Source organism: Lichenostomus cassidix, chromosome 6, assembly GCF_008360975.1.
Source record: "Lichenostomus cassidix isolate B80296 chromosome 6, HeHo_3.0, whole genome shotgun sequence".
Lineage (NCBI taxonomy): Eukaryota > Metazoa > Chordata > Aves > Passeriformes > Meliphagidae > Lichenostomus > Lichenostomus cassidix.
The window spans coordinates 7,437,673-7,452,767 of NC_139487.1; the positions used below are offsets into that span (position 1 = coordinate 7,437,673).

A 15,095-nucleotide genomic window follows, 5' to 3' on the forward strand; every position below is an offset into this window, starting at 1 on the left:
CAGCTGTGTCAGATCACACCCCAGACCATCAAAGCCAACAAATGACCTTTGGCCATCCTCCAGTGAGTAACCAAGAAAGAGAACCAGCACAGGGAAAATAGGAAGTGAATAAAGCATTGTCCCAACCTCCAGCAGCTTGTGGCTCAGCCAGAGAAGGTATTGGAGTAGTCAGGTAAAGAACCTGCAGTTGTAACTTTGCCTTTTAATGGGTTTCTGACAGTTGTATAAATCCCAAATGTTCTAATTAGCATGTATTTAAATATGCATGAACACCTCTACACTCTTGCCTTGTCTGGGGCCTTGGGTGGGGCAGAGTGCAGAAAACCTTCTCCCATTGGTTTCTAGTAGTAAGTTGCAATTTTTGTGAATTACCTGTTAAAAGCAACTCTTCTTTTCTCAGCACTGAAAAACAAAGCCCAAAATGGAGGTTAACAACTACAGACCTGCTAAATCTATTGTCTGAATTAAATTTTAAGAGAACCATCACTTTTTACTTTATTAATGCTATTTTTGTGGTTTAGGACTGCAGAGACCCTGCATCATCACCTAGCATGAAGGGTTTTTATTTTATTTGTAGGTAAAGCATCCCTGGGTTTTACACAGAGACACTTTCCCAGTCTATCCATGCCTGTTCACTCAGTGCCATTTCCCCAAGATCTGATACAGTATTTGAGCAGAGACACTGCCAGCGTAATTTTAGAAGTTTCCCTGGTAACCACTGCTGACATCTCTAACTCAAAATTTAAGAGTACAGCTCCCTGTAACACCCTTACATGGCATTGCATCAGCTCAGCTCAGGAACCTCACAAACCACAATTCAATTTCTCCTGCTGTTCACAGAGTTAAGGTACATCCCACAGACATTCCTTGCACTCAGAGAAAGCTGCCCCCACCTTCCCCAGCCTGCAGAGAGGGAAAAGGCACGGAGGGAACTCTCAGAAAGTGATTCCAAGGAGGGAAAGTGAGGCTGGAAAGAAGTAGATGAGGGAGAGAGATGGTAAGAGACACAAGGAAAGGGAGGAGCTTAGAAGCAACAGCATTAGAAGGCAACAGGAACACCTGAAAAGTATTGAGCTGGCAAGAGAGAACTGAAATTATTTTACAGAAATGAAGAGAACAATGAGTAAAGGGGAAATAGCATTTCTTTAATCACTCCTTCAGTATATTTTCTGGAGGATGCTCATCTTCCTCTCCAGGTCTGGAAGGGAGATAAAGTGAAAAGAGGGTCCCTGTGAGATGCTGCTGAGGATCCTGTGTCCCTCAATGCTCTATCTCTGGCCATGGTTGCTCTCCCTTTAGTGGATCTTATAGCCAACCAGGCCACATCCCTATCTTCCAAATTATTTTATCAGTAAAACCTTTAATGAACAATACTCCCATGTTCCTCTAGCCCCTGCAGTCCCTTTCTGTGCCTCACTGCTGTAAGCTTTCCCCCTTCCTGTTCATTCCAAAGGCTCTTCCCGTTCCTATGCCCCTGCCCATTGCCCAACAGTGCCCTGTGAGTCCTCTGGGGCAGGGAGTGCATCTGTGCTCTGAGCTTATCCATAACCCAATGCTTTGGGATTCTGCTCCACAGTGGGCTCTTACTGTTATATGATCATAGGTCAGGGTGAGGCAAAGAGAGGAATGAATACTGAGAGACATGAATAAAGAACCAGGGAAAAAAAATCACTTTGAGTAGAGGATATTGCCTTGTCTTCATTATCCCATTTTCCCAGGCACATGAGTGCATATTGGAAGACATCCCTAGGAATATATTTTCCACCTCAACACATATTATTACTTTTATTTTAACTCCTCAGGGACTGTAGAGCTGTAATCCAGCACGTGGTGTTAAAAGGAGATTTCTGGGCACCACTCACTGCTCTGGGCCTCATATTTCCTCCCATCCTTCATCAGTCAAATTTCAGCTTCTTTGACATAGAAACTCTCTCTCTATTTGTGTATTGCTTATCACAAATGACGTCCAGTTTCTCTTTTTGGAGCTGAAAATGAAGAGAAAGAAAAAGCAGTAAATAACACAGCTAAGGGCAGGATGATTTAGGAAAATGCTGGAGAATCCCTGTTGATTACCCTGCATTCTACAGGAAAACCTAGGGAGTGTGGTGCTCATTAAGGTGTGTGAAAAAATAGGCAATACAAAGAGATAGAGGAAGGAGGGAATCCAGCTGTTTGGGCCCTTACTGCAGCAAAAACAACAAAAAACCCTCAAAAACAGAGTCAAGCCACAGTGCCAATCAAGGACAAGAAAAAAAGGAACAAAAAAAAAAAAAGAATGTGTATAGAAACAGTAGAGTGGAGTGAGGTAGAGACCAGAGAGCTATAACCCATTATAAAAAGAAAATGCTGAGGTAGAGAACTAACACTGCCACTACAGAGGTCACCAGGAAACGTGCTGGGGGAGCAGGGGGAGGAGGGAGGGGGGATCCCTGGGACAGAATTCACCCTGAAAGGGTCAAAGATAGCTACTGCCAAAGCAGGTTAGCTATAATTAGTGCATGGGAACAGACAGTAAAAGGATTGTGATGCTAATGTCTGGGGTTTTCAAAAGTATTCAGAAAGCTTTTTGTTCTCCACCACTTGAAGCCCCTCATTGTCTTTGCAGCCCAGGTTATTGATGGTTTCAACCACAGCTCCAAATGCAGAAGGAACACAGAACTGATTATCTTTTGCTGCTGTAGCTGAGCTCACCAGCCCTTCAGAGTGAGAAGCAGGCAATGTCTTCACAGATGAACATTTCCCCTCTAAAATTTCTGAGCCATGTACCACAGCCCCAAGCTTTCAGCATTCCCCCAGAACGCTTTAACATGTTTTTTCTTAGATGACTAGAGGTGAAAATGTGCTTTCCACTCTTATTATTACATTACAGTGCCTTCTTTCCCTCCACTCCTTTATTTCCTAACTGCTTTAACATGTTTGAGAACAAGCAGTGCATGAGAGTGCAACTCGCACTTTAACAGACATCCATAAATTTAGACTTGAATTACACTGCTGGTGCCATGCTGTGCAGCTGCTGGGAGGAAACTAGGCCAGTGTAGAGTAGTTACTGACAGAAGAGATTTTCCTGTAATGGTACTGTTAGGTACAATTCAAGGGTCAGCATCTCCACTTTCAGAATATCGATGAAGAGGCACAAACCCCCTGAGTCTAGCTGCATTCCAATATTGCATAAAATGAAAACCAAACAATTTATCTTCCAGAAAAATCAAGATTCATCACCTGAACAACATGAGATACAGCTCCCTTGGCTGCAAAACCACAAACACGCTCACAAGCATATGAAAAATCCAGGTTTTACTTTCTGCAGTTCCTACACTATTGGAATCTCTCTCCTTCCTCCTGCACTGGCTTAAAACCAAATGTAACCTTGCAACAGCATCTGACAGTGGGCTAAGGGAGCCACAGGTTAGGTCCTGAACTGAAAGGGATCTAAGTTAGACTGACTTTTTAACTCTGCTGCAGGTATCATCTGCAAAGTCTAAATCAAGTATTCCTAACAGAAGACACAATCCTGCAATCCAGCAGTGAATTTAGAAGGAATTTTGGCTTTTCCCCCAGGATAATGCATGAACTTGTTCCAGGCCTTAAATATCTGTGTGTGGTGGGGAGAGGGCAGGAGGAGATCCTGAGGGTCCTCAGAGCAGATCCCATCAGAAACCATCCATGAGGATGGTAAGGACCAAAGGAGAAGCTTCCAGCCATGAAGTTTCTGGTCCATATCCTGATGAGTGGAATCTTTAGGTGCTGATGGAACAGCTCTGAGGTTTACCCTGCATCACCTGCACATTTCCATAATTTCTTAACCTTTGCTTACTGTGCCTGATGCTCCAGGGCATCACAGCTCCTGCAGTTCATCTTCAACATTTCATAAAACGCAGGTGATTGCAAGGCTGTGGATGAGCTGCTCTGTCAGGCTAGTGAGGGCAGCACAAGCAAGGGCTGGGTGATTGAATTCATCCCTGTTTCCTCTTCAGAGCTGGGAATTGCTCAGTGTTTGGGAACCTGACACCCCAGAAACCTGCCTACAGCCCCTGCTAAGGTAGCCCAGGCTGCAGTGGTGCCCCTGCAGAGCTGTTTCATGCAGGTACAGAATAGCTTTTTTTTAAAAATAACACAGTCCTTCACTATCCTTCCTCACTGCTCAGCAAAATTTACTACCTGCTAATCACAGGCTGATTATAAAGTTTTCCTTAGTCTGCTGGAAAACCAAGCAGGATAAGTGGGCCATTTTTCAGAGCTTATTAGGCATGATAAGAGCCAAGCATCACACCAGGACACAAACAGAGGAGGGACTGCAGGTGCTGAGTTTGCTGCTGAAAACTCCTTGGATTCTGCAGCTGCAAAGCTGAGGGCATCTCATCCCAGACATCCCCAGCCCTGGCCTGAGGCACAGCTCACCTTCCCAAGGAGAAAGGAGGCTGTGCAGGCAGCTGGGGACTGAGCAGAGGGCGAGTGAAGGCACAGCTCCATCACAGCCGTGGATTTTGGCAGCAAATGGGACACAAAGCCCAGCTGCAGCTTCACTGGCCCAAGAGCTGCTCCTTCTCATAGATCCACCAGCAGCTACACCACATCGAGCCCATGAGCTTAAATCCATTTATGTTATGGTGTTCCTAAAGCCCAAAATGAAAGAGGGGCTTGTTTTACCCACACTGGGAAGGTGTTTTTGCCATGAAGCACTGCAGACCAAAGCAGCAGGTAAAGGGAGTGCAAAGACAGAGCAGTCAGGAGAGGTTAAGGTCAGTGAGGCAGTAAACAGAACCCTCTACTGCTCATCATCCTCCTCCTAACTCATTCTTTTCCCAGAGAACATCTGTCAATGCCTTACCACTTGACTGAGGTGGAACCCTTAATTAACATTTGCAAATTATTTTCATATCCCCAGGTAAGAGGTGCAATACAAATATGTGGCATTATAAAAGAAGAGCCCTTATGCCTGAACTCCTTTAGTAGTGCAGAGAAAAAGGAATTACTTAGAGAATAAAGAAATAATAAAGCCCAGACTTTGAAATGTCATCTGCATTTTTGACCTCAGAAATATAAAAGGATGTTTAGCTGGGACATTTAAAGAATGCCAGAGCTTTCCATGTTAGCTTTACCTTCACCCCAAACAGGACAGAGGTCATTGTTCACTCCATCAGAAGATGACTTGTTAAAGTGCAAAACCCTTCCCAGAAAGCACTGTGCTTTGAACATAACATCCTCGATTACGTTTTAAAGTTGCCAGTTGAACAGGATTGCAGATAACAGGGTCTGGCAACCAGCAAAGCCAAAGGACAGGCTGATTTAAAGTGACTCTGAACAGCGACCTGCAGAGATCAGCCCACTGCTGCAAAGAGATTCCTGGGGCACTGGGCTTTCTTTTTGAACTGGGTTTGAACTAGCAGCTAATGGGAGAGCTTTCTTGCATTCCTCCTTTGTCACTAGGTACGAGCAAATGGGAGACAATGACAAATGACATTCAACTGTAACATCTTCTTTTTGTATTGTTATTAAAAAATGGCTTTTGTGAATGCCTTTGGGGTTCCACATTCTCCAGGGCGGATTTCTGCTCTACATCACACAAATATAAATCTGGAATAATGTCAGTGAAGTCAAAGGAAATATTTGGGCATTACACAGACAATTTTGAGCAGAACTGGTTAAGATTGATCTAATTACAAGAAGAGACAAGCAGATATTTTACCATTAGTTAAGGGGCAAGGAGAGCACAGCAGGTTGCACGTGCTGTTTTGATCAAATTTGGCTTTTTCACATGCAAACTGGAGGCTTTAAGGCATATAAAACTACTCCCCAAAATATTAAAAAATAGTTTTATACATTTTATACATTTTTGGCATTTCCTGCCCTAAGGTACCAGTTTGTATTTCCAATAGCCATATGTACATGAATCCTAAATTATATGGTGAGCAGAATTTCAGTTTGGTGGAACAAGCCATGGTCGAGGTAACTGCTAATCTCAGATTGACTAAGAGATCTGCTGAGCTTAATTGCTGTTAAGAGTTCACATCCATAAACATGGATGAACATTTCCTTTCCTCGTGATTTGTCTGGCTGCCTATTTAAACTGGGAAACATATGGAGAGGTAAAACATCATCTGCCTGATACACACATTGTCTGGGAAGGAACTCTAATGTTTCACATTAATGCTGTCTCATTCACAAGCCAGATCCTATTCTAAGTGAACTAAAATCCTCAGTAATTGCCTTAAAGCCCTGCTTGACACCCTTGTGACCACAAGTCAACAGTCTTGAGTCTACCATTTGCTTATGAAATTAAAGTATAATAATACCCACATTTCCTGGACTCATTCTCTGTGAAGCATAACTGGGCAGAAGAATTTTCAGATGTGCAAGACAAGCAGATGAGTATTAAATGATACTCAAAAGTGCCTTTACATGACTCAACCTTATGACACTGACAGTCCTACAATTACCAGTAATAGTTTTGACACGGAGAATTTATGTGAATTTGCAGTTTCTTTTCACTCTACCTTCAGCCTGCAATAGACTGCATAGACCAGTGTAAGTCTGAATAAACCACATCCAAATAGATTCTAACAAAATAGGGATTTAAAGCAAAAAAATAAATGAAAAAAAATTCTAGTCTCCTCACTTTTTCCCTGCATACCTGATGCCTACTCCATCTTGTGCTCCTTGCTACGATGCATCTTTCCTGCAGAGTTAATTTTGATCACTTGGACTCAGCCAGCTGTGTGGCAGCTTTCAAGCTTTGATGCACCAGGCTGTAACTCTGACAGAGCAGCCAACAAACTGACCAGGTTGGCATGACAGAAACAAAGGCTCAAATTAAATACTGTTGACTTAGCAGGACCCTGTGAGGAACAAGCCCTGAGCTGGCAGTCAGGCCTGAGCAGCTCATTGAACCCACTGACCAGAATATTCAACAGCTTGTCTAAGAATCCTCCTCTCTAAACAGACATTAATCCCTGCTTTGGAAAAGTTCCCTGCTAACCCAGAGAGATTACTGACAGGTTTATTTTCCAAAGAAAATACTTCAAAATACAAATATTTTTTCCTATTTAGAAATATTCTTGATACTCACCTTCTTTTTAAAGAATTTCATACTTACTAAAATAACAAGATCAGCTGTTCTTGTTGAAGCTCTGTTATTCACCATCCAGTTCCTCAGATCAGATCTTACACTGGGGTCAGTAAAGGCAGATTTTAAAAGCAAGAATCAGGTCTCTCTCTGCAGTCATACACTGGGATGCACACAGAATGGGGTTAAATTATAATTATTGCAGTAATTAAAGCAATCCCCCATAATGAGAGAACATCCTGGGAAATTAAATAAGCTGACATATCAGAAAGTTTCTTATTTTTTATGCAAATGAATTCAGGTAGCTGTAGCCTAAAATTTCTTCCATTGTGGGCACACATCTGGTATTTTATCAGTCTTGAGAAATAAAGTGTTTTCTTCCCTTGGCTGCAGCTCCTCACTGGTCTGCCTGGGTCAAATAAATCTCCAGAATGGAAGATGAAGCCTGTGGCTTGGGTTATATATAACAGAAGAGTCACTGGGTTGACCTTACCTCCAAACAAACACTGAAAGACATTTTTCTCACTGAAGGCTAAAATACACTAACATGGAGGCTGAAGTTTTCTTTTTCTTCCCAGCCACCCCCTTCCCTTAAAACACCTGTGGCTTCATGAGAAATGACTCTGCACCCCACGGAATGGAGCCACAGGGCTCCCTCACTCCTCTCAGAGCTGCTCCTTGGGAAGTGCACTGCAAAGTGAATTTGAATTTCAGCTTCGCTGACTACCTACTGCATTTTGCTGAAGGATTTACATATACATAAAAGTCTGCCAGAAAATAAACAAGTGCTGTATCAATTGAGCTTCCCAAAACCTGCAACAGAGTTTGACTGGATACCAATAATCCCACTTTCTGAGAGCACTGGTACATTGCTGAGCAAGAACAAAGCCAACTGCTATAAAAATACCTCAGAAAGCCGAAGCACATTTTTTTGCAGCCTTGTACCACACCAGTGTTTTCAGACATCAGCCATTTTTCTTGATTTACCAAGAACTCTCAGGTGTTTCTGCCACTCAACAATTACTTGCTCCTGGCCAATTTTTTTCTTTTCTCCCTTCCAGACCACAGTCAGCAGCATCCCTAGACTGTAACTTTGCTTTATAGCCTCGGGCCAGTTAGGAAACCAGCACATTCTTGCAGTGAGAGATAAATGATTCCTGGGTACCAAGGAGCAGAAGGACTTGGGAAAAGCTGTCCAACTCTCAAAAAAACCCTAAGCATGCTTAGGGTTCCAGAAGTGATGGGAGAAAGGTGTGTTTTTCTTACACAGGGAGAGATTCACGGCATGCCCTCTCCTATTGCCAGGTTTACCTGACACAGCAACAGGCACAAAGTAGAAAGTCTGTCCCTGGAACAGAGGAGATCCTGCCAGGCATTCCCTTTTATTTTTGTTTTTTAAACCAAACAAGTGAAAACTAAAAAAATGAAAAGGGAGTGTCAGAGATGCTCTCTGAATCACATCTGGTGTGTATAGAGTCACAGAGAACTGCAGGAATTTCAAGAGCTGACCGAAGGGCTTGAAAAACACCCTTGGAATGTGAGAGTCAAACAGAATCAATGAGCTCCTTTAGCAAAGGAGAGGTGGAGAGTTCATCCAATTACTTTGATAATCCCACAGAGAAATGGTGGGAGCTTTACTCCTGCGATCCAACAGCTGGATGCTCTTCTACAAGATGCACTTCCTTGGAAAATCTCTCTGGTGTGCTCAGGAGAAAACTGCAGATTCATAGGAAAGGCAATCCTGCTGAGTTTTGTGTCTTTGCACCCATGAAACACGCTCTGCTTCCAGAAAATTTAATCTCCTGAAGTCCTAATTGTACCCTGCCTTCTCTGTGGCATGATGGCTTATTTCTGGGTCACTCCTATAAAATTCTGAAGGGCCAGCTTGGATTTGTTGAGGCAGGGGAGCAAACTGGGGATGTGCACTCCCTGTCTCCACTGATGGAAAGGAATGGTTGAATAGCAGCTTGGATTCTGTGACTGTGCTCTTTCCAGTAATAAACATCTATGGTACAGCAAAGCAAAACAGACAAATGTGGTGCAGGGATATAGGACACGATCCAATAAAAATATTCCTTACTCTAGAAACAGATAACCAACATACTCAAATGGGTTTATCCACTCTGCACAGCCTTTAATAGCATTCCCTAGAGAAATTAATTTCCTAGATAAACACATTTTTTTAAAAAATAACACTAATTCCATTCTGACAATTTTTGTGTGTTTAAGTAGAAAATAGAACTGTTACATATTCATTAGACATGGAACAACTCTAAGTGTTGTGCCACACCATTAATATTTATTTTAGTCTCTTTTGTCTCCTGTAAGAAGCAATACAATTTTTCAAACCATCAGTTCACATTACTAAAATGGAAAAAAAAAAAAGAAAAACATGATAGGTGAAAATGAAACACACAAGGCCTTAATTCAGTGAGTAATAACTTACATAATTTAATAAAACAGGACAGGAGTCCTCTCACTGAGGTCAAAAGAAATAATCACATGCTTTAAGTTAACTCTGCACCCATAGACTTCACTGCCCTTTCCTTTCTTACTTGGAGGGGGGATTACTGGAAAACTGTTGTCCCCCTGGAGTGCTCTCCATCTTTTACTGGAGGTTATCAGGACAACAGAATGAGACACAGGGTCTTCTCCAGCATTCTGGTTTATTTGCACCAGCAGCACGTTACACACCAGCCTATGACTGGGACAGATGAGGTGAACACACATTTCCTTCTGCTGGCACTGCACAGTCCTTGGAAATCATAACTAGCAAATGAAGAGGTTGAAGCCAGGAATGTCTCTGTGCATGCAGCAGCTGGGTGAAATTAATCACCTGGACAAGAAATCAAGAGTCTGCCAGTGCCCTTTGTCAAATTAGGAGTATAAAGTAAGAAACTGTACACAAAGCAACGCAGCAAAGCAGCAGCGAGGTTTAATGCTGCCTGGATAATATTTCACCAAAAGAGCAATAATGTGCATAGCAAAGATTACTGAGAATTAGTCCTGTCTTCTAAATGCATTTAGTGTTTGTACACAGTGTTCCATTTCCATTGGGAATGCCTACCATGTACCTGCAGAACTTGAAATAGCTTTGTTGATCCCTAGGACAGCCAGCTGTGGGAAATGAGTTACCATGAACACACCACTCTCACAAAAGGGTAAGTTATGCTAAGGATTTACTGCAATTCAATATAAGCAAAACAAAATACTGCCTTTTGAAGGGCACCACAGAAGACTATCTTTTCAACTGCTGAAATGAAAATAAATGCCTTTTTTCACATCACCACACAGTAACAATCTCTCAACCATTTCTACATAAAAGCTTCGTAAGCTTTGAAATGGCATATTTAAGCTAATTGTTCTATGTGCTAAAGGAAACAGAAAAGGCAGTGAAAATTGTGTTCCTTCTCTTTACCTTTTCTCCATTAGAACACTTGATGTCTTTTCTTACATAATTACCAAAACTCAGTTCTTCTTTAAAAATATGAAAACTGAAATATGCATTTACCTTTTGCCATTCCTTTTCTACCCCCCTCCTTTCAAGCTGTAAAATCATATTCTGAAGCCACTAAAAGTAGAGTGACATCTGTGAAATGATGCATTTTGTTTCTAATGCATGCACTCAGCCACAGATTTGACTTTGAAGTACTTAAATCTGAAATATCTGAAATAATCCCATGTCCCAGGGAAATGGTACTAAAGCATTCAAAAATACGTCTTTCTTAGGAAAGGGTCACGGTAAGAAACGGAGCAGACACACCTCATCCTTTTTGGTTTTACTGTTACCAGCTTTCCTGTCCCCCAGAAACCACACAGATTCTTTGCTCCACTCAAGGTTCACATGTACCCACAAAGAAATTCAAAAGCCAGGATAAGAAGAGTTTTAGGATGACAGTAGATAAGGTAATGGGGTGCAAGTGGAAAGGCCAGACACAGAGCTGTAACCCAAAATGAGTATGTCTGGTAAGAAGGCTATTTTGTGTTTATATTATAATTTCCATTGCCTCATTTTTTGTCCTCCTCATTCTGTTCCTCTTAACTTCTGGAGCAAGCCACACAATTCCCTTTAGAGCCCAAAGTTTGAGCAGAGCATTGCTCCAGCATCCACAACACATGGAGCAATGTGACACAGAGAAGTCGGGGAGAGGCTGCAGCTTTCATTTAACCCACTTCTTTCAGCTAGAGGTGCAGAAGGACAAGGGTTAAAGTCCCTGACATTCATACCCATAACAAAAACATTAGGGGTTTCTCAGGCAGCCATGCTAAGACTTTCTCTGAACCATGGCATTGTCTCCAAAACTTCCACCAAAAGAGAACTGGAAAAATACGTTTTTTCTTGAAATATGTAGTCCTCTTTTTCTTGAGCACTGCAACCACCCACTCCCAATTACCAACTTCTTGCTTTGCCCATTTACAACTATATGGATTTAGCAGCTGATAGCAGAGACAGTAAGAGATGTGGCATCTCCTCACCCCAAGCAGACAAAAGCACAGGATAAACCTGCTTGCTTCACATGCCTTTAACTATTGGTGATTTACTTAATCAGGTCTCACCAAGAGAATTAAACCCATGGCTATTAGAAACAATGACTGCTTTTTAAGAGACAGTAATTTTGCCCAGGCTGGCTGAATCCATTCACTGTCCCTGTGACTTCCCTCTGGCTGTATATTGCAGTCTCACCCTCACACACACACACACGCTCTTTGCTTCTGTAAGGCCTTTTTAACAAAATTAACACTGCTGCAAACTCACTCCTTGACTCTGCCAAGCAAACAGCATGACCCTACTCATTAGTGTCAGAAAGACATTCATGCCCAGGGTAGCAAATTCACCATCTATTAAAATAAAAAAAATAAGGTATCCCAAAACTGGGGGAGTTATTCAAAGTTTTACTCTGCTGGCAGCAGAAATATATGATGAAGTGAAAACTGCCATTTAAATAAGGAAGAAAGACAGGCAGGCAGGCAGAGACATTAAAGGGAGACAAATTCTGAAGCCCTTGTCAAACTCACTGAAGCAGCAGCACTGGAGCACTCAGGGCCAGGCTATGCTACCACACCTCCACGGACTAAAGACAGCAAGTCCACACTGAAGACAAAAAATACTCAGCTCAAAAAGCAGGACATGCTTTTGCATCGTTTTGAACAACGCTCATTAAAATGAGACAAATCTTTCAATCTGTGTCACGGATATATTTTAAATGGTAAATCACAGACACACACATTTTCTGGCCAGAGTACCGTAAAATTCCTATTAAATACCATTTGCTTCAGCTAGGCTCTCAGTACTAACTCTCCTAGTAGTCTCAGAAACATTGTATGCACACTCTTTCTCTTTAATGTTGGGATATCACGACTGTCAGTACCCACGATCCAGGATCACGGGATATTATCTTCCAATAAAAGTACATTTTTCCGTGGATATGGCCCAATTCTGAAGTCTGGTATCTCTGGGATGAGTATGTTAATAAGAACAAGGAATTCAAAACTAGTATTTCCCTAGGTTCCCATGGGAACAAAACACTTACTCCCAGATCTGGACAGTTTCAAGGTACTGGGTTAAACACTTACTAAAACATATCTAAAAAGGCTACTCCTGAACTTTTCAGTGGCTCCCCAGTTACTATTCACTGGAACTCAAAGCTCAAGGTGCAGAGAATCATTAAAGAACGGGGGAACTTTGGAAAAAGCATACAAGTGAGGCCCAGCACAGGGGAAAAACACTGGGAATTAGGCAGAGGAGTTGGAATTTTTGAAAAGATAGCTCAAGTGTTTAGGGATGGAATGGTGCCTGCCATGGGTTTATCCAGCCACCTACAACTCCAACCAAACATACTTGCTACCCAGCTGCTTAGGGAAATACCTTCTGTGGTTCAATTCAAGTTATGTGGGGAGAAGTCTGTCATTAACTTGAGAAAAAAAAATTCTGCCCTAATTTCTGATGCACTGGGGAAGCTGAGAGGAATTCCAGGAAAAAAGGCCTAGCTAAAGCTGGTGTAGTGATGGACTTGGCACTGCAGGGGTAATGGTCAGGCCTGATTGTCTTAAAGGTATTTTCCAACCTGAATGATTCCGTGCAGATTCCTGAACATGAACAACTGCATTCCATCTCTCCTTATGCTTTCCACATGCATTAGGATTTGCAGCCTAAATCAGAACTTGCTGCTGTCCAAGAGATGCTTTTTTTTTATTGCCATTTCATTCTTCTCCAGTGATTAGACTATGGAATAGATCCTGTCTTCTCAGGATCACAGATCTGTTAGCAATAATTACAACAGACCAGTTGCAAGCTGATGAAAATAGAATTCTCCTTTTGGAATTAAAAATATCAGGGGCTCTTACATGGAATAGCAAGAAAGGCTTGGTGAGCATTAAACAAACAGATGAGATTAGGAATGTGTTAGACACTTACAACACTGTATCCAAATGTACCCTATTAATAGATTTCTCAATTGCACTGATTTTTAAAGAAACAAATCCCTGAAGATGAAAGGAGCAGACTAATAGAATTATATCTACTGTGCTATTTTTAAAAAATCAGGAAGATAAATAATATGAGAATATAGTCTAGAAAACCACTGGGATAACATAAATAAGGTTCTTGGGAAAAAACAGATTTGGATAATAAGAGAACCAGTGTTTCAATTAAGTATTGATCATTCAAAATTAGTATACTGGAAAATGAAATTTTCTGCTTTATTTGATTTCTTTAGGAAATAATCTCTTCTCTGTTTCTATCCTAAGTACCAGAAAACCCACCCCAGAAAGAAACAAAAACCTCCCACTGTTACCTTACTGCACACAAGCTTTTCTCCCACCCCTGAAATCGAAATTTCTTGTATGAGTTACTTCATCAATATTGTACTTTAAACATGCTGCTGCTATAGTGCTCTAACATTTCAATTTGCTTGTGCTATTTCAACATTTCCTTTAAGTTCTTTATAAGAATAAGAAAAGGAAGAAAACTGTTTACTGAACAACAAAACAAAGTGTATCTTCCCTCTAAACAAAATCTTCATTAATCTTGCATAGACTTCAGTTTCTTACTGTATAGAAAACAAAAATAAATCCTATAGAAGTATGGAAAGGTATCCTGCAACGAAAAACTTCAGGATATTGACTTAATTTCTTAGACTAAAGCAAGTTTGGAACCACCACTTCACGTAACACCTTTTTGTAAGGTACAGACAGACCAGTTATCTTCAGGGATTGTTTATACTGAAAACTATTCCCTTAGGCTGGTATTTCAGGCTTAACTTAAAATATTAGCACCTTCATACACTGCATTGTAGGAACATTTCACTGGAGGAACAATCTGCATAGGAAAAACTATGGTAAAACAGATAAATCCTGAAACGGATTTAAAGAAAGAAAGCAAATTGCCACACTACATTCTTGTGTCTTTCAAGCTATGACAGACTTGTCACCATTGCATTTCAAGATATGATTACCAGCTAGAAAGAAAGAGAAAATTTTTTGGAACATATTTATCAGACATTATTGCATATTTTTTTTATTGAGGAATTTGTAACAACAGCCATCTTGCACCCTGGAAGTTCTTTAAAAGTTTATAAAAAATTTGGCATCAGTTGCAGCGTGCAAGAAGGAAAATAAACAATCAGAAAACAGCAAGCACTGGATATTTTCAGTGCACGTTCCAACCCCAGAAAACAAAAGAACCATTTCTCTTGCATTGCAGTTTGTCACCTTCCCAGTACAGACTTGTAGATTTACACAGGAGGCGAGACGATCCCAATCCAATCTTAAAACATCTCAATCATTTAGTCTTTTTCCTTGACCCAACTCCTCACTTATCCTCACAGATCACAGCAGTTTCACCAGGATGCTCTGTCTTCAATTTTTTCCGAGATGGCTCTGCTGGGAGCAGGGCTGTGCAGTGCTCCAAGGACCGAGCAATTTCATCAATTGTCCATTTGTCTTCGTGCAGGGCGTGCTCCTCCAGCGTGAACGGCCCCTGCTTGGTGCGGGTCAGCTCCTGCACTGTGGCACAGGTACACAGCTCTGCAGC

The 15,095-nt window shown here is 41.5% G+C and overlaps 1 protein-coding gene across 6 annotated transcripts in view; it reads right to left on the bottom strand.

Annotated features, from left to right (window-relative positions):
* Positions 1-9,340: 9,340 nt before the first annotated feature.
* TRUB1 (TruB pseudouridine synthase family member 1) overlaps positions 9,341-15,095 on the bottom strand; it is a 31,678-nt gene continuing 25,923 nt past the window's right edge. For 5 of the 6 annotated variants that reach the window (XM_085064768.1, XM_085064767.1, XM_085064769.1 and 2 more), the window contains one exon: positions 9,341-15,088. In XM_085064768.1, coding sequence (XP_084920894.1) covers positions 14,874-15,088 — 215 coding nt within the window. In that variant the 3' untranslated portion in view covers positions 9,341-14,873. The remainder of the gene's footprint in view (positions 15,089-15,095) is intronic. The other variant, XM_085064771.1, reaches the window with a different exon arrangement.